The 21,300-nt window shown below is 44.6% G+C and overlaps 3 protein-coding genes and 3 non-coding genes across 6 annotated transcripts in view; all 6 read left to right on the forward strand.

Annotated features, from left to right (window-relative positions):
- Positions 1-137: 137 nt before the first annotated feature.
- TRNAT-UGU (transfer RNA threonine (anticodon UGU)) lies at positions 138-210 on the forward strand. Its single transcript has one exon. It is a non-coding gene; the product is annotated as a tRNA-Thr (tRNA).
- A 1,176-nt stretch (positions 211-1,386) lies between these two features.
- On the forward strand, positions 1,387-1,476 carry TRNAY-GUA (transfer RNA tyrosine (anticodon GUA)). The gene is given in 2 exon segments: positions 1,387-1,423; positions 1,441-1,476. It is a non-coding gene; the product is annotated as a tRNA-Tyr (tRNA).
- A 1,170-nt stretch (positions 1,477-2,646) lies between these two features.
- Positions 2,647-2,718, forward strand: TRNAP-UGG (transfer RNA proline (anticodon UGG)). Its single transcript has one exon. It is a non-coding gene; the product is annotated as a tRNA-Pro (tRNA).
- A 192-nt stretch (positions 2,719-2,910) lies between these two features.
- Positions 2,911-12,815, forward strand: ANG (angiogenin). The gene is given in 4 exon segments (XM_024761283.1): positions 2,911-3,099; positions 3,102-3,160; positions 3,163-3,270; positions 12,214-12,815. Coding segments are annotated over 4 exon segments (666 nt in total). The 5' UTR covers positions 2,911-3,056; the 3' UTR covers positions 12,670-12,815.
- On the forward strand, positions 3,100-17,650 carry RNASE4 (ribonuclease A family member 4). The gene is made up of 2 exons (XM_024761282.1): positions 3,100-3,270; positions 16,373-17,650. Exon 2 carries the CDS (start codon positions 16,390-16,392, stop codon positions 16,831-16,833), a length of 444 nt encoding a protein of 147 aa, XP_024617050.1. The 5' UTR covers positions 3,100-3,270; positions 16,373-16,389; the 3' UTR covers positions 16,834-17,650.
- A 2,283-nt stretch (positions 17,651-19,933) lies between these two features.
- The window catches only part of EDDM3B (epididymal protein 3B), a 4,285-nt gene continuing 2,918 nt past the window's right edge, over positions 19,934-21,300 (forward strand). Inside the window, exon 1 of the mRNA XM_024761327.1 lies at positions 19,934-20,962. The gene's annotated coding sequence lies outside the window, so the exon portion shown is untranslated. The remainder of the gene's footprint in view (positions 20,963-21,300) is intronic.

A 21,300-nucleotide genomic window follows, 5' to 3' on the forward strand; every position in this document is an offset into this window, starting at 1 on the left:
CCCCATTAAGAGTCTACAAACTGAGTTCCAGTAGTTGGGAAATAGATCGAAACGACGTTCAGGTTTTGGTCGCCCGGTACCTACGGACACTCTAATAAAGGCCCAGCTGGGAGAGAGAAATAGGCGTTATATGTGGGGGCCCTATAGCTCAGGGGTTAGAGCACTGGTCTTGTAAACCAGGGGTCGCGAGTTCAAATCTCGCTGGGGCCTCGTGTGTATTTATTATTTTCAAATCTTCCTCACCAGCCACTCACCTCTCTCTCGTTACTTTAACCCCTGCGAAAATTCAGCTCATATCTTCTCGCCAGTGTTCAGATGTGCCAAATAAACACCCGAGCGGAACCGCTTCCTCTCAGTTTCCAGTACGAACGCGCAAGTGCTGCTTCGCTGCCTAGATTGTGGCGGAGTCCACTACAAACTGCGGGGAGCGCTGCCAGCCTCCGCGGACGCCCTGGCTGTGCGGACCTGCAGCAAGAGCCCTGAGGGCGGCCGGAGCCGGAGCCGGGCCTAAGGGCTGTGGGGAAAGAGTTGGGATCGAGCCCTCAGCACCCGCTCTGGGCAGATTTAGAGCCCAGAGCAAGGTCCCCTCCCCACAGGGGAAGAGCCGGCGTCAGCTGTCCTGATTTGGGGGTCCGACAAGTTTTCATGTTTCAGTGGATTTTCGAACATTTAAGTATCTCAGCGGGAAAATTAGCGTCGGGACTTGGGTCACTAAATTTGTTATTGACTCAAAGAAACTGTGGCTTCCTCTTTGAAAAACCTTAAAATAGTTTCTCCAAGTCAATTCTCATAGCAGCATTGGGTTTAGCCATATGTATTATGTACCCCTCCCTCCCCTACTCTGTGGACGTGTAAGCGGAAGAGAGAAGCAGCTCGCATGTGCAAACGCTCCTGGATTTGGAGGCGAGCGCAGGAAGTGTGGAAAAGAAAGGCCCAGGCCAGAGCTCCGAGGCCCGCCCTTCTCTCTGGCTCGCAGTTGCGCGATCAGAATTGTATGTTCCACCACCTCAGCCCTTAGTTCTCCGATGCCCGGGTGTCCGCTCCCACTTTAGACACACATCATGCCAGGGAGGCCCCGGGCAGCGCACTCCGTGAAGAGAACAGCCCGGGGGCGAGCAGATCGCCACGGTCCGGGGCGGCCTCGGGATGCACAGGCTCTAGGTGCGCCGGTGAAGAGCCCACTCTCTGGTCATGCTTGGAAACCCGTACCTGAAGCAAGAGAATCCAGTTCTAGGGGGGTTGTCTGCAGAACCGCGGATGTAGAACTTTCTCCTAAGCTGGCTGCTAAGTGGTGTCCATGCACCGGCAACTAGTGGGCCATTATGCACGAACCTCTGCTTATCAATGTCCTCGATATAGAATAGTAGGAACATCACTTCCATATTTCCTTCGATAGCTCAGCTGGTAGAGCGGAGGACTGTAGTGTAAAACAATATGGTTATCCTTAGGTCGCTGGTTCAACTCCGGCTCGAAGGAAGTGTTGATGTTTTGGGGGTTGCAACCACCCATCGAGCGAGCCGTTGCTCTCCTGTTTCTTACGTCGTTTTCCCTCTTCTGGAGTCATTTTCTCCAGACCTTACCCCGTTCCAAAGATAAACTCAGCATGGTTGCATGAACTTCGAGAATCACCTCTTGAAAAGTTGGACTTGTTGGGCACGGTTCTCAGTTAAAAAGGGAGTGTGCACCAACTCTTCCAACCAACTAAGGAAGTTCTGGGTTGGATGTTCTAGCTGAGCTTAGGTTGCTGCCTGAGGTCCAAAGTTTGGAGATCCAAGACCACTCGCTGGTACAGAATATATATATATATCCGGCGGCCCTTGGGACTCTTAATTTTGGGACTCTTAATTTGCGGGACAAACCCCTGAGACCTTCATTCACTCTATACACATACGTTCATTCAGGGGGAGGCCCTTTTAATTTATTCAGCTGTTTATAGATTTTTATAGTTCCACAAAAATCATTTTGAGCTGGAGCCGGAAGGAGGAACAGGATTTGACGTGAATTGGGATGAGACTGGGAGAGAGAATTCCAGACTGAGGAAACAATTTAAGCAGAGGTAGAGAGATGGAACATTTGATTCTCATTCTGGGAAACTGCAGGGGTCTGGACTTTATGAACACGCCCCAGACTGGTTCACCTCCAACAGATCAAAATACTGGCTCCCCGTATGTTGATGCCCATCAGTCCTGCCCCTAGGATTTTATACTCGCGCGAAGCAGTAGCAGCCCGGCAGATACACATCTTGTGCGTCTGTCCTGGGGCTCAGGACCCTACAATATTGCAATCGACCCCAGCTCGGGCCCTCAGGCTCCAACTCGGTTCTCTCCAGGCTCCCTCCAGGCTCCCCCTAGGCTGGAGCTCAAGGTTAGACTCCTCCCGGCGGGGCTTGCGGGACCACAGACAGGTGGCCTGGCGTCTGAAAAGCTGACTCTTCTCACCCCATCCGGCGTCTGGAGGCGTCCAGGACAAGGATCGAGGAGAATTAGCGAGGCTGGAGTCAGACGTGAGACTTCTTCAAGACGGAAGAGCTAAACAAAGCGAAAGGTAAATGTTACAACATAAGGTAAAACTCCAGAGCAGCCTGGCAGCCAATTGCTGACGGAGAAGTAAGGTTCAGAGGAAAAGTACATAAACTTTTGTCAGCGTGGCTCGTTGGTCTAGGGGTATGATTCTCGCTTTGGGTGCGAGAGGTCCCGGGTTCAAATCCCGGACGAGCCCTAGTGGTTGAAACTTTTCCTTCCCCCTTCCAACCACTGAAAAAAGCTCAGTTCTATACAAACTTTCCAGCGTTCTGAACTGTTCTACAAAAGAGAACTGTTCAACAAAAAAGATTATCTGTGCGGGGCCAAACTGCCTGGCTTCCTGGACTCTCGACAGCGGACGCTTGGGAGGGGTAACCTCGCTCCCGGGAGCAGGGAGCAGGGGCCAGGGTCCCGCCGTCTGCAGCCCCCACAGGCCGTGTCCTCACGGCCCCTGAGCGTCGGGCTCGAATCTCCAGGCTAGCTCCCAGTCCAGGCGGGGACCCACCCCCTCCGCCTGGGGCGGGGGCTGCTCTGATGCCTGCGTCGGAGGCGGGTCCTGGAGGAAGGCGCCTTCTCGGAAAACTGGGCGGGGCCTCAACTACAAAAAGGCTCGCACCCCGACGCTCCTCTCCTCTTTGCGTTTCTACCGGCTCCCCGTCGTCCTCACAGGGAGGAAGAAGCGGGTGAGAAGCAAACACGTCTCTTTCCACCGTTCTACCTGTTTCTGCAGACTTGTTCTGAGGCCGAGGTGGGTTCACACTTCTCCTCCTCCAGCTCCATTTCCTCCATCTCCCCCCCCCCCCCCCCCGCCTCCTTTTTAGTAGTTTCATCAGGGGCGTTTGAGTCGAGGGAGTCGCCTCTTAGCAGAGGCAGTGTGGGGCTCGGTGGGGAGGCGTTTGCGTCACCGGACTGGAGGAGCTGAGGAATAGGAAGGAAGGTAAAAGTCCAGTTCTTGTAGAGTCAGAGATTCCCCATTCCGACTCAGATGCTTATTTTCCGCAGCTGAGTGGAGATGCCAGCGTGAAATGCCTGTTGCCTCGAACGTAGGCTCTAAGGGGGACCCCAGAATTGGTGAACCGAAGGAAATCCGGGGAGGCCTACACTTCCTCAAAACTAAGGATTCTTTTGCTTGGTACCCAGGATGATCGCCAGATTTATGAAACAGGTCTTGTCCGGTTTTTGCGACCGCAGCTGACACGTGGGAGCTCGTGTTTTCGTTTTCTGTTTACTCCTCTGTCTCCTCACCCTTAACCCACCTTCAGCCAGAGTTGAGACGTTCTTTGAGACATTGCCACCAACCTCTTCGCTAAGCTTTCTTAGTGGAACCTTGGGGTCCTCAGCTTTCTTACTCTGTGACAGCACATCAAATGGTAACAGCACAGGGCTTATTTAGGCAGGATGGTAAAAACAGTTTCAGCAGCATTCTGGGGGGCCTGGGGAAATCTCAAGTGAGCTGTAGGGGAGCAGAATTTGCCACCCCAAACTATCTCTGTAGCATATTATTTTAACCTGGTCATTTCCTAAGAAACAGCAGACAAGGGGAAAATCCAGAAAGCCTAGTAGGAGTTAACTTTTTGTAGTAAGAAACATTTACATTTATAAGGGAAATCTCCATTTGTAAGAGTGTCTCCCTCGCTGTACCTGGAAGAGGATGACCAAATATCTACAAACTCTTGCCTGTTGGAGAAGGCAAAGACTTCAGTTTGCATCACAACCCTACTTTTTACTGCGCTTTTCCTGGTACCCTAACATAACTGACTCTCCCCACCCTCAACATCCTTTTTTGCCTCGAGGGGAGGATGGTATTTAAAGAGAGGCTTCTGCTATTTTGGCGAGTTACTCAGTTTTCCTGGGTCTCTCTAATGTGTCCATGATTTTAAACATCTGTTTGATTTTTTCCTGTCAATCTGTCTCATGTCAATTTGATTCTTAAACCAGCCAGAAGAACCTGGAAGGGTGGAAGAAAATGTCCTCTTCCCCAACAGAGCCAAGACCTTTCCTGTGTCATCGGGAACCTCACAATCAAGTCATAAATGTAATCACTAGAGACCCAAGTGACATAATTATCTGAATAGCACATGGCTAACTTCCCAGAAGCAGCCAGAGGTATTCAAAGAGCCACTGGACTACACAGCTACTAACTAGTTAGTGCAGAAGGATAAGACACTTTATATTTCAAGCAACTTTTTAACAGATAATGGGGGTGTTAAAATATTTTGGGAATATATGGAAATATCCAAAGTAGTTTTCTCTTAAACAGCAACTTTTCATTGGCACCTTTAAAATGATCTTTGATTTCCTAGAAATTACTAGTGTGGACTGTGAAGGCTGTGTGGTGCAGTGGGAAGCTTCTAGTCCCTGGAACTGCAAATATTCACTGGGCGATACATGTTCTTTTTTCGTTCCTGGTTCCTCATCTGTAAAACGAGGGGTTGATAGATAGTCTCTGAAGTCCCTCTTCTAATTCCGACTGTAGGATGTTGGTAACATGACTCTTATAGGAAAGAAGGTACTCCAGTAATATGGAGAAAAACTATAGTTTGGCAGAGAGGCTGGGGAAAATCATTCTAGGAAAAGAGGAATGGCTCTGGCTTTGTTGAAAGAGCAGATGTGAGCTTATAAGCAGTCAAAACTAAGGGCTTTGCCGAGTTACTGTTGTAAGCATTTGCCAGTGTGATTCATAAATTAAAGTAGTTGGCCAAGAAAGTGGACCACAGCAAGCCAGTGAAACCTCTCTTTAGTTTTTATTTAATCTTTATTTGAGCAAAGAACAATCTCTGTAAACAGCTATTCTCCAAACACATTGAAATACCTGGGAAAGAGCAAATGGGCACAGAACAAGGGTTTGTTGAAAATGGAATGTTTAATGTTTGTCTTTGTTTGGAAATAGAGGTGGGTCAGCTGGACTTTGTCCCCATCCTCCCTCAATCAATAGTGTCCCCTACTTCTCGGAGGTAGAGGTGTGACCCTTATTTCCATGTGGACGTCATCCTCTTTTAACCATTACTTCTGTTACTAAATAAGTTTCATGCTTTAGATTACTTATAATACCTAATACAATGTAAGTGCTATGTAACCAGTTGCTGGGGCACAGCAACTTAAAAATTTTGCTTTTTGGAAGTTTCTAGAATTTATTTTCAAATGTTTTCGATCCATAGTTGGTTGAATCCGAGGATGGGGAACCTGTGGATGTGGAGCGTTGACTGTAGTTCCTCATTATAAGTATTTTGAGTAAACACTTAGATGCATTTTAATGAAATAGTAAAACTTTCTTTTTTAATTTTTCCCAAAATCTTATATTCTGTTTCATCATAACCTCATTGGGCCAAGGTGAAAAGAAAAACAATTCGAATGAAAGCAATCATTCACCATTCACCAGCTGACTTTTGGCATTGTCAGCTCTATGGACAAGTTGTGAAAAGGTTGTCGAGTGAAACCCCAGAGGAAGAGAAAGGACTTGGCTGTGTTCAGAGGCTGAAGGCTGCCCCCCAGCACTACTGCATAACTCTAAAATCAGAGGCTGATCTGTTTGTGTGAGTTGGTGCTTGCACTGGTGTTTCAGGCCATGGGACTGTATGTGCTCGATTTTGGAGTGGAGTATCTAATCTCTGCTTTTAGGCGATTTATCAGACTAGGGTGGGGTTGTGTTGATCAAGTCATCTTGATCCCCACAGACTGTGGGAGTTGGCTGCTGCTTCCTGGTCCAGGACTGCTGAGGCAATCAGGGTGTCAGCAATGGGTCTGGCAGCCTTCTCCGCAACAAGTGACTGGTTTGATAAGTCTTTTTTTTTTTTTTTTGGCTGCATGAAGCATCACGTAAGATCTTATTTCCCTAACCAGGGATGGAACCCTTGCCCCCTGCATTGGAAAGAGGAGTCTTAACCACTGGACTGCCAGGGAAGTCCTGATAACTTTTTTTTTAATCATTTACTTGTATTAATAAATCTGAACTCACTACTAAAAGAAAAAGATCATCAGATTGAATCACAAAGCAAAACCCAGCTGTGTGGTTTGTAATGGCTGATAACTTTTTAAAACTCAGTTCTTCAGTTTGTGTTTAAAAAGTGATGTGTGATTAATTTACGGTAGGTGCCCCTCTCAAACAGTGTGTTTGCCCATAAAAGGAAAGTGAGTGTTTGGGCACGTCGTTAGAGCCAGTAGAGCCCCACATCCCGCTACTGCTCTTTGCTCTGTTAAAAACCAAAATTCAACGGAGTAAATTTGAAGACCTCATTGACTTTGTTGAACGATTCACAAATGGGGCAGCATCTCATCTAGTAGATAAGAGGTGCTCCGAGGAGCTCTTCAATGGAAGGCTTTTATAGTCAGAAGCTGGATGAGGCAAGAAAGTTATTAGCAAAAGAAAAAGAAAGGGCTGTTTCAGTCAAGGGCCCCTGCTGTTTGATTTCAGAGTTTCCTCATAAGAAAAACTGGCTTACATAATACCCACCTCACACAGTCTCGGTGATGGTTAAATGTAATCATGTATATGAGCGCTTCATAGAGTGAAAGGTAACACGGATTATTATAATTATTATGATGATTTCAAGTGCATTTGTTTTACTGATAGGCAGCCTGTCTTCAGTTGACACCTAAAATACAGGGAGACTGAAAACTTGGAGGTGGGTGGATGACAATAGAAGGCTGAGGATTTTTAAGAAGATGACAGTGTCCTAGATCCAACATCAGTGAAGGTGGGTGCTGAGGGTTTGTGAAATAGTTGGCCTCCTGCTGCTACCTGATATTTGAAACCATAGGATCTATAAGTGATCCTGGTGACCTTCAGTCCACTTTCTATGCAGGCAACGAATCCACTTTGTGAGTGGATGCAATGTCAGTGTTGCACTGATGGCGGAGATAATCAAGTTTACAACTGTGTTACAAGGAACAGAAGATTGAGTGCACAGTTAGTCATTTGTGGACAGGTAAACAAGAAAGGAAAGAGAAGCCCAGGACATATGATAAGGATATTTCCGAGGGTTAGTAAGGGTTAGTAGCTGGGAGGTTGAGGTCAAAGGCAGGGTGCTAAGAGCTGTCATATAAGCTTCTCTGGAAGTGCTTTCCTGGTTCTGTGAAACCTACTTAGCACCCTGAGACCCCATCTCACTCTGCAGGCTTCTTCTGAGGCAGTTCTTAGAGCTGGCCCAAGAAACGACATCTTCTGGATCCAGATCATTGCATGGCAACAACGAAACCTCGGTCCTGTCCTGGGCAAAAGTGAGAACCACGATGTCAGGAAAAGCAACTTTGGGTACAAGAGGCCATGTTTATCAAACTTTGCCTCTGGAACAAATCTCTAATCTATTCAGGTGGATTGATAGTTGGCCGGGTCATGCCCAGGGAAGAGGTGAATGACTCTCATTGTTTGTCCAAGACCAGGGTCCTTGGTTTGCCTGTCTCTGCAGAATTGGGGATTTTTAGATCTAGTGTCCCCACCCTGTTCATCTGATCACTATATAATGAGAACCAAGAGGGGCCTCCAGGTTCACACAGCTGGAACCCATCTCCAGGAACAAACAGCTGGAACCTCTCTTCAGTTGGAGGGAAACTTCCAGGTTTTTGTAAGATTCTTCCACCTGGGTAATCCGTTGTTTTATTTATTTACTTGTTTGTTTATATACTATTTTTAGCTGTCCATCCATTTCAGTGAAACTATTTCCCCCCTTTTAAAGCCTCTGGGCCCAAGCTCATGAATTAAGAAGAAAATGAATTAGATTCCAAAGTTTAAAAGGAAAACAGATTTCTTTGGGGGATATTCTATATCAGGGGTCCGCAACCCCTGGGCTGTGGACGGGTAGCAGTCCGCGGCCTGTTAGGAACTGGGCCGCAGAGCAGCAGGTGAGTGGCGGGGCGCGCAAAGCTCCATCCGCCACTCCCCATCGCTTGCCTTACCGCCTGAACCATCGCCCCACCCACGTCCGTGGAAAAATTGTCTTCCTCAAAACCGGTCCCTGGTGCCAAAATGGTTGGAGACCACTGTCCTATATGTAGATAAAGGGAAATTAGTGCGATTAGGAGCAAGTGGAGGTTTAGGAGAGACTCCTAAATTGTGATAAAATCCCCAAAGATTTGGGAAAGCTGTTTGCTGAAGGGCATCCGGAACCCCCCCCCCCGCATCATATAGGCATTGTATGTGGCTTAACAAGAAAAGAAAACAAAATATATTTTTAGCTCTGTTTTCTTTTCTTTTTCTATATTTATTTATTTGGCTGCGCTGGGTCTTAGCTACAGCACGTGAGATCTGAGATCTTCGTTGCAGCATGTAGGATCTTTCAGTTGCGACCTTCGAACTTAGTTGGCACGTGGGATCTAATCTAGTTCCCTGACCAGGGATGGAACCTAGGTCCCCTGCTCTGGGAGCGCAGAGTCAGCCACTGGACCACCAGTGAAGTCCCAGCTCTGTTTTCTTATAACCTTCCCTGATAATTTCTTTCCTTAAGAAAGTTTTGGGGGAATTCCCTAGTGGTCCAGCGGTTAGGACTCTGCGCTTTCACTGCGGAGGGCATGGGTCCAATCCCTAGTCAGGGAGCTAAGATCCCACAGGCCGTGCAGTGCGGCCAAAAAAAAGAAAGAAAGTTTTGGGTGCTCTTTGAAAGCAAAGTGGAACACATCCCAAGATCAAAAGAAGGTACACTGACCATAGTTACTCATCATTAAAGGTCAAGGTAATTCCCTGGGGCATAAAGTTTGGTGGATCCCTTGAATACAAAATATTGCCTGTGGGGAGAGGAAGAGAATGTTAATTTTTATAAAGACCAAGGGATTGGTTTGAGACAGAGGATAAAGTTAGTCTAAAGAACATTTGGAACAAATTCCACTGACACTTATGTGCTTGGGTCTAGAAGGATATGTGTAAATGAGTCTGACCACCCTTGACCAAATGTGAGGCTCTGCACCCTTGGCCTAGGCAGATTCACTTCTGGACCACAAACAATCTCTTATTTGTTTTCTTCCAATTCCCTTTTACCTCTCTTTTTGGGAAATTGAGAATTGCATATATGCTTGTGGAAGGTATGAGTGGGGGGAGCAGATGTTAGATAGTGGTGACCACTCTCCCCAGTGGTGTGTATTTGCTGGGATTTGGTTTCTGGATGTCTCAGGGAGTCAAGATTACAATAAGCCTGAGCAAACTTTAGCTGAGTTGTTATAGAACGAATGTGCAAATTTTGTAAGTCAGAAACAAAGATATTCCTTTACCTCCGCAGATTGGTACATGAGGACCTTCAACCTCCCAACAAACAAGTGGCTTTTTAGGGTGACAAGCCCTGAGGTAGGGTCAGTCCAGTGCCTTAACTAGAAATGGTATGGGCTGGACTTACACACCGAGCCTTCAGGGATGTTGCATACCAGTGAGATTGGGCTGCAGACCATCCTATCATCTCTTTCTTCCAGCTGGTCCCTTGTGCTACCAACTAAACTTATACAAACTTATCTTTACAATTCCATGGTCACTGGACTTTTGCTAGTGAAACTAGAGAGGCTCTCTTATGCTTTATGAGAACCAGGGAATTTCAAACTTTTCGAGCTAGCAACTCTCATTTTATAGATGAACAAATTTAGGCCTGGAGAAGAAAATGAAGTCAGTCATTAAAAAAAATTATTATTGGGGGTCTACTGTGAGGCAGGTAGTATAATACAAGGTGAATAATATGAGCCCTGCCCACCTGTAGATTATGCACCAGTAGGAAACACTGAGAAGTAAACAGGTGATTGTTCGCTCAGATCCCATGAATAATGGTTTTGGAATGGCACCCATGAAACCTGACAAGAGGTAAATCTTTATTTTGTGATATCCTTGTGGGCATATACTGAGCTTTGTGACTTTTGCTTTGACACTGGTGAGCTGTCCTTGGGCTTAATATCTAAAGCATAGAGTGTTTGGACAGAAACTGTAGACAGGCCTGCCAGCTCACACCCCCTTCGGTGAACAGCAATATCCCCTGTACAATACTGGCACCTCCTACAAGACCCACTGTTTTCTCTACAGCGTGGGAGACAGCATTCCTATCCACCACTGCCACCTAATGACTCTTTTGGGTACTACCAGCTCAGGTTCTACTTCCAGATTTTTGGACTCTGGGATTCTGGCCTCTGCTCCCTGTGTGACCTTTATTAAGGACCCTTCCAACCTTGACAGCCTGCCATTCTACAATTGCCTGTGACATTAGAAGGCAATATTTGTCCATAGCAGAGCAAGAGACTTAACTGATTACAATTCAAGAAAACTTTGTCTTCCAAAAAACTAGAAAGAGAAAACACACCCAGGAGACTGAAAAGCACAATGTAAATGTAAAGAGCTTGGCGCATGGGGAGCATGGCAGCCCAGCAGCTGTGATGGAGCAGCTGCCATGTAGGACTACTTGTTATTCTTTTAGGTGTGACTCTTCCAATCATGTACCACTTGCTTGCTAACCTCCCAAGAACACACTTTTGCTGCTGCTATTACAGATCATACTCTTATGTGCTTAATGGAAACCTTTTCAGTGACTATTTCTTTATTTCATAATTGAGGAATGACTTAGTGTATAATTTGGTAATTCTTTGGCAGTATACCAAATTTGTCTACAGTTATGATAAAACAGACAAGGTAGTGAAATGCCCCATAAAAGTGATTCAAACTACCACGAGGGCATGACTGTCTCTCTCTCTGAGCCCTTTTGTGTGTCTATCCACATGTACTGTACTCTTTTTCCTCCTAATAAACACTTTACTTGCTTCACTAAAAAAAAAAGGAAGAAAGAGAGGTCATTTCACTCACCCTGTCACATGCCTTCACGTCTAACCAGCAGAACCCCGAGTCCTCTTGTCTTTCTAGAGCCACAGTTGTACTCCCAGGGCTGGTTAGCATCACTACAGGTTCAGTGCTACAACCTGTGGCCTCTTTAAGGGCTACAAAAATATTTAATACGAAAATATGTTTATTGACTTACACACAAGAAAAGCACAGTATAAAAATTAATTTAATATCCATGACACTCTACCATTTATTATTTTTTAAATAAATTATTTGTTTATTTTTGGTTGCGTTGGGTCTTTGTTGCTGCGCACAGGCTTTTCTCTAGTTGAGGTGAGTGGAGGCTACTCTTCGTTGTGGTACACAGCCTTCTCATGGCGGTGGCTTCTCTTGTTGTGGAGCATGGGCTGTGGGCACGTGGGCTTCAGTAGTTGTGGCACATGGGCTCAGTAGTTGTGGCGCACGGGCTTAGTTGCTCCGTGGCATGTGGGATCTAACCCATGTTCCCTGTGTTGGCAGGTGGATTCTTAACCACTGTGCCATCTGGGGAGTCCAAGACTTGGTGTGTCTTAATGGTCTTTGTGTTCCAGGACCTAGCACGGTGACTGGTACCCAGTAGGGGCTTATGTAGTGTTTGTTATTAAATTAGTTAATATGAATTAAAGAGTGTGAATGGATTTTGTAATGCTACAACTGGTAGAAACGTAAATTTTCAGGGATAGGAAAGAGAGGTTGGGGCTGGAAGGTGTGTTCAGGAAACTTTTAAATAGACTTTCCAAAGGAATCGATAGACAAGACATATGAGACTAATGGGGAAAGGAAAAGAAAAAGATATGCTTAGGTGACGGATGATACCTGATTTATGATGCCCTGTCAGAGGGAAAGGTCCCTGTCCTTTTAGCCTAATTTGGCAAGGCTATTCTGTGCCCCTACTGCATCTCCTTTTCCTCTTGGTAGGAGCTTTTGTTGAAAGAGATGGTGATGTTCCTGAGACCCCTGTTTTTCGTCTTCATGCTGGGTCTGACCCCACTGACCCTGGCTCAGGGTGACCGCAAATACAGACACTTCCTGTCCCAGCACTATGATCGCCATCCAACGGGCCGGGATGACAGATACTGTGAAAGCATGATGAGGAGGCGAGACCTGATCAATCCCTGCAAAGACGTCAACACCTTTATTCATGGCAGCGTGAATGACATCAAGGGCATCTGTGAAGATAAGAATGGAAAAGCTTACGGCAATCTCAGAATAAGCAAGTCTCCCTTCCAGATCACCACTTGCAAGCATAGAGGAGGGTCCCCCCGGCCTCCATGCCGGTACAGAGCCACACGAGGGTACAGAGTCATTGCTATTGCCTGTGAAAATGACTGGCCCACCCACTTTGATGAGTCCTTTATCCTTTCAGGGCAGTAGCCTAGAGCTGGCTCTGCTCTTTTTTCCTTGCATTTCCCCCTCTTACTGTAGCAACATTCATTGCTAGGAATCCAGAAAATGAGCTGCTGATCTTTTGTTTTCTTGTTTTACAATATGCTTAATAAATAAAAACGTCTCTGAAATCAGTAAAAATCAAAGTCTTCTCACTGATTCTTGGTCTATTGATCTTTCCCTATTTTCTCTATTCAGCTGTCCCCTGAGAGGGTTGGATGGGATAGAAATGCCTTTTTCCTTATCAGTCAGTTCCTTATCAGGCATTAAGGAGGTGGACTTTACCTTTCCGTGAAGGTAAGGATGTTAAATTCATCTTACAGAGATTGCTGGGAAAATTCCAGGGCTCAAGGCCACTAAGCAGAATTTTTAGGAGAAGCAAATTGTTTTTCTGTCACCTTTCATAAGCCAGTATTACTTTTACAAATGTTAAGCCCTAGGAAGAAGAGTTTAGGACTAAATACCCACAGATTAATTACACTCTCTCTCTTTCACACACACACACACACATACACACACACATTTGTAATCCTGCATGAATACCAAAATCCATTCAGGGTAGCCACTCTTACCCTAAGCAGGAAGTAATTTGATATTGCTTTGAATGGAACACTGCCAGGATATTCTCATGGTTATTTTATATAAAGATCAAAAAATTGATTGCTATAATTATTTTCTCTTTAATCTTTTACTTTATCAACTGACGTCTGGCAACTCTGAGGTCTTGGGGAGGTCACAGAAAGATTCCAAGCTTATCCTTTATTCTTCTTCAACTTGATATGTTTTCAAGTAAATACAAACTTAGGTTAACAATCTCTGTAAAATATGCTAATGAATCCATGGGTTCAGTGGTTAACTTCCTGTTCCCTAATCTCATCCACAGATACCTGGATATTTTATTTAGAAAGTAGTTAATAAATTACGGTTATGCACCACGAGTTTTGCCATCTTATGAATGACTATAGTGGTCACAGTATTCCCCATGGTGGCCTCCCCTGCTGCCTACATGCCCTCAAATGGACCAAAAGCCCTGGCTCCTCAATACCTGGGTTATAGGCCAGTGTCCTGGTGCCACAGAGAGCCCACCCTCACTGAAAGTACTCAATTTATGGAGAAAAGGATGAAAAAGTACTCAATTTATGGAGGAAAGGATGAAAGGTTATGGGTACATACTCAACACATGAATATATCTGCCTTGAATTCATCTATTTCAAAATTGAAAACATTGTCATTTCTTTCTGAAGTAGGGAGAAGGGTTTTCCAAACCTCCTTTATTAGAAAATTTGTCTTGGGACTTCCTTGGTGGCGCAGTGGTTAAGACTGCGCCTGCCAATTCAGGGAACACGGATTCAATCCCTGGTCTGGGAAGATCCCGCATTCCTCGGAACAACGAAGCCCGTGTGCCACAACTACTGAGCCTGAGCTCTAGAGCCCCCGAGGTGCAACTACTGAGCCTGCGTGCTGCAACTACTGAAGCCTGTGCACCACCTAGAGCCCGTGCTCTGTAACAAGAGAAGCCACCGCAATGAGAAGCCCACACACCGCAACGAAGAGTAGCACCCCACTCCCCGCAACTAGAGAAAGCCCGCGTGCAGCAACAAAGACTCAACACAGGAAAAAAAAAAAAAAGTTCTGGAAATGTATAGTGTTAAAAAAAAAAAAGAAAGAAAGAAACTTTATCTTACTATAAAATCAAAAAACTCTTAGGAAGCAAGAAATTTCCAGAGTTTGGTAGACTATTTGGATTTTTTTTTTTCTGGTTCTCCAACCAGGACTATCTCCCTAATATTAGGCAAAGGGGCTTCCAAACAGACTCTTGCCCACTCACGGTCTTGATGGGGAAAGTCAAAGGCATGGACCATTATTACATAGATCACATCACAGTTGTGAAAACTCACATCTCCAAACATCTACTTAGAGCATTATTATTGCATACCCTGCCCTGGTGTTAGGACAAATGACACTTTCCCAGGAAATCATGTGGCATTGGGATAGGGTTCTTCCTGACCTGCTGATGGAGCTAGCAGCTGAGTAGCCAACCCTAGTAGTTTTTGCTCTTGATCTCTTGTTCTCTCACAACCAAAGGTTGTTTAGAATGAAATGTTGAGTCACAGGCAAGTCATTTTATCTCAGGTCAATCATCTGAAGAATTGAAATCCTAATCCACTATGTTTTGTTGACTTCGCAAGGAAAAGAGAAGAAGCACCCCCAAATGTCAAGTCCTTTGAAGAATGGTGACATGAAAGAAAGAAAATTCCATGCATTTTGGAGAGGAAACATTTGTCTAGGGACATAGCATAAATTCTAGTAGCTGAAATATTTTGGCTTAAAAAGAGCCTTCTCATCTCTTGGGAATACAGACTCTCTACAAAGTAAGAGGGAGGGTGTCAATAATATGTACAATTCAGTTTAGTTGTTAGTGTATCAGATTGAGGGAACAAAGGAAACCAAGAGAAATGGAAATTGTAAAAATGGCCACTGCTGACATTTACTGAACACCTAACCGTAGGCTAGGCGTTGTGATAAGCACTTTACATTGATTTTATCATTTATTCTTCACAACGTTCCTAAGAAGTAGGTATTATTATTATTATGCTTATTCTACTTGTGAGGAAATATACTGAGAGAGGTTAAGTCATTTCCCCAAGGTCACACAGTTAGTGTGGCAGAACTAGGTCTTTGGGATCACAGTATCAAAGGAAGTTCTTACTGAGATTTTTTTTTTTTTTTTTTAAATAATTATTTTTTATTTTATCTTCTTTGGTACGCGGGCCTCTCAGGTCTTTGGGATCACAGTATCAAAGGAAGTTCTTACTGAGATTTGATGTGTGCAGTGGAGAAAGCCTTTGGGGCAAGCTCTAAACAAAAGTGCGTGTTGGGAGGATTTAGGGATCATTTCATTTTCTGTTGTAGGTAGAATCTTGAGATGCACCCATTGATGTCTACATGGGACTTCTGTTCATAATGTTTTTCCATGTCTTGTTAAATCAGTTGGTTACTGTGGCTGAGGTCATGGGTTTGCTCTTGGATGAATAGTTTAATCTACTCTGTAGCTAGTCATCTTGCTAAACCATGTTGTTGGTCACAAAGAAGCAGGATGAGAGAAAGTAGACAGAACTGCGCAAAATTGGATTTGGGAAAAGCAACCCAAAGTACATTGTTGTGATGAAGCTCTTACCCAAGTGCCAAGTGTATCTTCAGAAGTTGTATCCAGTGGTCCTGGGGTTGAGGGGTAAATCGAACATCATTTTTTCCTGCCATCCTGCTTCCCACAACTCCTTCACTTCCCTCACTTCCCAACTCCATATCGCACATCTGCGGCATCAGACACAGGAATATGACATAGAGCTTCGTATCTTTCTGTGCACAGGCAAAAGGTGGTTGTGAACTTAGAAGCTGGCATTTAAAAGAATGATAGTTATGTTTGATCCTAATCATTATCGTTAAGGATAGGCTGTAGGTGGAATTAAGTGCAGGTCCCTCGTCAGCCGTTTAATCACTCACACGGGGTGATCCACCATCATGAAGCAGCCTCTTTGAAACAAAGGACAGTAGTAACCATATATATCAAACTAGGATTTCAGCTGGGGCTAACCCTTGGACTGCATGTGTAGAAAGTCCTTGCTGCTTTGGGTTGCTCACTTCCTGTTGAATCAGGGATGATTTTGCCTGCCCCTTGGTTTCTCTCTAGGCATCTCCAAGGTAGTGATGGCTCTCCAGACGACCCATGCATTACTTCTGCTCTTGCTGCTGACCCTGCTGGGGCTGGGGCTGGTACAGCCCTCCTATGGCCAGGATCGCATGTACCAACGATTCCTGCGGCAACACGTGGACCCTGATGTGACAGGAGGCAATGATGGCTACTGCAACTTGGTGATGCAAAGACGGAAGATGACTTCACATCAGTGCAAGCGCTTCAACACTTTCATTCATGAAGACCTTGGGAGCATTCATAGTATCTGCAGAACCTCCAATATTCAGTGCAAGAATGGCCGGATGAACTGCCATGAGGGTGTAGTGAAGGTCACAGATTGCAGGGAGACAGGAAGTTCCAGGGCTCCCAACTGCAGATACCGGGCCAAGGCCAGCACCAGACGTGTTGTCATTGCCTGTGAAGGTAACCCAGAGGTGCCTGTGCACTTTGATAAATAGATACCACTCAGCAGGGGTTATGGCCCAGCTGCTGGCCTTTAATGTACTCCTTAAATAACAATGAGTAATGCATTTGAGCTGTCCCAGGCTCCGTCTCCACTGCTTCTTTCTTTCCTTTTTTTTTTTTTTGGTTCGTTATATAGCCAATTCTGTTAAATACATTGCATGAAAGAGAAAGATGAGACATAAACTTATAATGAATCTGAGCTTTTCTATAATAAGCTTCCTACTATAATATTGGTCAGCTTTGCTCTCTCTAATCTCATCCTCTGGAATTTAGTCATTACTTAGCACTTCAAGAATTTCAAGGTTCTTTCATCTAAGTTATCTCATTCTAATACCATAGCACCCTTGGGATGCTGCCGCTAGTGTTGCAATATACAAAAGCGCAAAGTTAAGAGATTTGCTAAGACCAAAAGGTTAGTAGAAAAGCTGAGACAAAAGTCTAGTTTACACGGTTACTAATCCAGGGCTTTTTCCACTTCATCACAAGGAATGTTTTGAAAATATCTGGTTTCTGTTCTTCCCAAATGTCAGCTGTTGGGGGGAAGCATTAAAAATTTGGAAATAGACACTGGCAACATGAGCGCTCTATCTGTATAATGCAGCAACCTTACTGTGTTTGGATCTAATAAGATCAAGAAATTATACAAGGGATTTTCTTTTCCTCTTCCCAAACTTTTGAGTCGCCCTAGTAAGTCAGAGTATTAAAATGTACTAGATCATTAAGACTCTTCCTGACTGAAAGATTTTTCAAGTCTTCCTTATAATAAAGGAAATGAGATACCTTCAATTCCAAGTATTTGAGAAGACTATAGTCTTGTGTGTGAGATTTTTTTTTCCCTCCTATCCTCTTTTAATTCTCCTCTAGTTTATAAACATGCACACGATTTAATATCCTCATAAACTCTGGCTCAAGACTAAAGCTCATCAGATCGATGACCATGACACAAAAAACGTTGTCTCATTTTCTCCAGAGAGAATGATTCCTCTCAAGACAATTCTCATACCCCTTCCTTCTCCCTTTAAATATTTAGGAGCAAATTGGGGGACAGAGATGTATAAAGACATTAACTGCTAAAGAAGGAAAGTGTGTGTGTGTGTGTGTGTGTGCGTGTGTATGCGCGTGTGCGTGTGTGTGTGTGTGTGTATGTGAGAAAGGACTGAGCTGAAAGCATTTGAATTGTAGCAGACATATATTATTTATATTTAAGATGTACAACTTCATTTGGTATACATATACATTTTGAGATAATCACTATAATCAAGCTACCAAACATATCTATCATTTCACATGGTTACCCTTACGTGTGTGTGTATGATGAGAATCCATAGGCTTTACCCTGTTAGCACATTTTAAGTATACAGTACTGTATTGCCACCTGTTAAAAAACTTAGGGGTTCAAAAGAGGCCTCCCCAAGATGTGCTACTTTGGCATGTGGATTATTTTGAGCTAATGGCAGTGGAGACCCTGTTAACTCAAGAGAAACTACTGCCTCTCACTTAAGTTCCTAGAAGAATTTAAACTGGGGATTTTTCCCAGAAAAAGAGTTATTAGCAGACATAAAATGGATCGCTTTCTTAGCTTGCCACTTCACACATGAGTCCTAGGAGTGTCTCCCTCCTGCCTCTATATTCCTTGAGTCACTACTTGATTTAGATCTTCAGTAGATAACACTAAGTTGCTGGGAAGGGCTCAAGATGTATGGGCACATGATGGCCATCTTATCTTTTCTTAGAGTCACCTCTCAAATCCTCCATACCCAGGTGCCCAGAATTCTTGCCTTTTTACCCCCGCTCTTCACCCAAAGAACTAGAGTAGCTGGATTTACAGTGTCCTCTGAGACGCTCCCCGTCTAGACTATCAGCACACGATTCCCCGTTATTCAAGGAATACTTGACGTGAGCTAGGGTTTACAGCGCACCAGAGTTTCTGTAAATACCAACACGTCCGCATCTAATCCTGATGACATATTTCCCATTCAAAGAGAAGAAACAGGATGGCATTGCTACTCACATGCTTTGAAGACAAGTTCTGGTTATAAACTAAGCATTCTGACTATAGGACAGGAAAAAGAATTTTCCCTCTATCCTTCTAGGTTCTGAGACGTGGATGAGATCCCCCTGTAATAAGAGATAGATTAACAAGAGAAAATGTTGACCTAAAACAAACAGACTGCCAGTTATTTCTCCAGCAAAAAATAGGTTTATTTGGGATCAGCAAAGAATTGCAATTTGAGGTCTGCAACCATGGTGAGCCACACGCAAGTCTCCAGCAAAAATGGAGAGGAGAATTTTATAGAGGGGAAAAGGAAGTTGAGAGGGCTATAGTAAATAGAGCATGGCTTTTTGTTGGCTGAGTTGTGACAGTCTCTTAATGTCTGAGCCAGGAAAGAAGAGGAAATCTTTCTTCTTCCTGTTGGCTCTGCTACCCTCATAGAGCATGAGAGCTCCCCCTTCTGGTCTCCTGACTCTATTTAATTGAGATTTCTATTCATTATTATTTTTACAAAAAACAAACAGAAGCTTAACAAAATGTATATTTCCTGTATGCTTGGGAGATACCCAAGAAAGCTGACTAAAACTCCCCCCAGTGGCCCAAGCTGATACCTCAAATACCATTTTCAGCTAAAGACAAAAAAGGATGTTGGGGATAGTATTACAGGAAGGAAGGCAATTCACCAAAGTTGAAAGGAGCAAATGGTGGTAAACAAATATTTGTTGAGCCTTGTAGAGACAGTGAGACAGAGAGAAATTTTAACAAACAGACTTTGCTAGGTTCCTCCCTGTCTACACACCTAGTTCATATTATACTATAATTATCCATGGTGTAACTATCTTCCTGGAACAAGTCCCCTACCTGCATTCTGTCGACTGAACAAAATGCACAACCTAAAAGGTGCGAATTATGTTTTATTTGGTGGACTTACTGAGGACCTAAGCTTGGGAGACAGCCTCTCAGATAGCCTTGAGGGGCTGTTTTGAAGAGGTTAGGGAGGAGCCAGGATATATAGGAGTTTTTCAAAAAAAAAAACCCAACAGGTAGTTGGAACATCAAAAGATTACTGTTAATTAAAGAAAAACCAGGCATCTTAAGTTTAATGAATTTAGCACTTTTCTATGTATAAGAAGATGCAAGAGTCTGGGCTCATTGAAATCTTTCCTTTGAGATGCACCTTGACTATCTAGGGCCAGTATCCTGTTTATCTCCATCCTGAGTTCCCCTCAGGGGGCACCGTTGTGGGGTGGCTGCAGTGGTTGCTGGCTTGATGGCTTCAATATCCCTTGTTTACTGAAATGGCAGATGATATTCTTTGTTCATAATTCTTTTAGGTAGTTAGAGGGGAGGTCAATGGTTCTTCCTGAGTCTTGTATGCCATGATTGTTTTCAGCTCAAAATAATCCACATGCCGAAGTGACACATTTTGGGGAGGCAAGTGTTGCTCCCCTCAGAGGCATATTTTGGGGTGGCATTTTCCGCTACCCTTTATGGCATTCTGATAACAAGGCGGCCCAGTGAGAAATTCAACTAAGGAGGCTTAGCTAGGAACAGCCCTTGAAGAAATATGTTCATAGGAAACACATTCAAGGATCTCACTTTATCCGCAAACTGTGCCTTTGACTAGATACTTTTCACCTCTCAATGGAAGTCCCACAGTTTACAACTCCAGATGTGGTTTTCCTCACTGAAGTTCCCATAGAACATAGCCATCCAGGGAATTTCCCCTAGAAGTTTGTTGGGAAATGAGTTTAGGAGCCAGATCTCTGGTGGTCTCCTGATAACTCTAGATAACCCCTCTCTGGTGTTACCCAAGACCTTGCAATTCCTTTATGCCCACAAGTCAGTCTTTGGTGTTTGACACCTTTGCTCCAGGCTATTCTCACAGTGAACCCAAGGATTCTAGATGAGAAGCTATAGGAACTGGTTCTCTTAGTGAGGCTGTCCCTCACCCCCACCCCACTGCCAATCAGTTGGAACACTGTACTTCCCACTGCTATTCCTTCCTTCCTTCACTGCTGCAGACTTCTTGGCTCTAAGAAAAGGGGAAAGACACAGACTCTCTGCTCTTTAGATCCATAAACTGATCCCTACTACAGCCAGTGACAGGAGTGTTGGATCTAAATAGGGTGAGTTACGTTTAGAAGGGTTGGTGCTGAGGATGCTTAGAGGGAAAGGCCCAGGAACACTGTAAGGGGCTTGATTGGACTTCTAGATGGTGGAATTAAGAAGAGACGGTGACCCGGGCTTCCCTGATGGCGCAGTGGTTGAGAGTCCGCCTGCCGACTCTCAGGGAACACGGTTTCGTGCGCCGGTCTGGGAGGATCCCACATGCCGCGGAGCGGCTGGGCACGTGAGCCATGGCCGCTGAGCCTGCGCATCCGGAGCCTGTGCTCCGCAACGGGAGAGGCCACAACAGTGAGAGCCCCGCGTACCGCAAAAAAAAAAAAAAAAAAAAAAAAAAAAA

The sequence above is a fragment of the Neophocaena asiaeorientalis genome, unplaced genomic scaffold, assembly GCF_003031525.2.
Source record: "Neophocaena asiaeorientalis asiaeorientalis breed wild unplaced genomic scaffold, Neophocaena_asiaeorientalis_V1.1 scaffold95, whole genome shotgun sequence".
In the NCBI taxonomy this organism is placed as follows: Eukaryota; Metazoa; Chordata; class Mammalia; order Artiodactyla; family Phocoenidae; genus Neophocaena; species Neophocaena asiaeorientalis.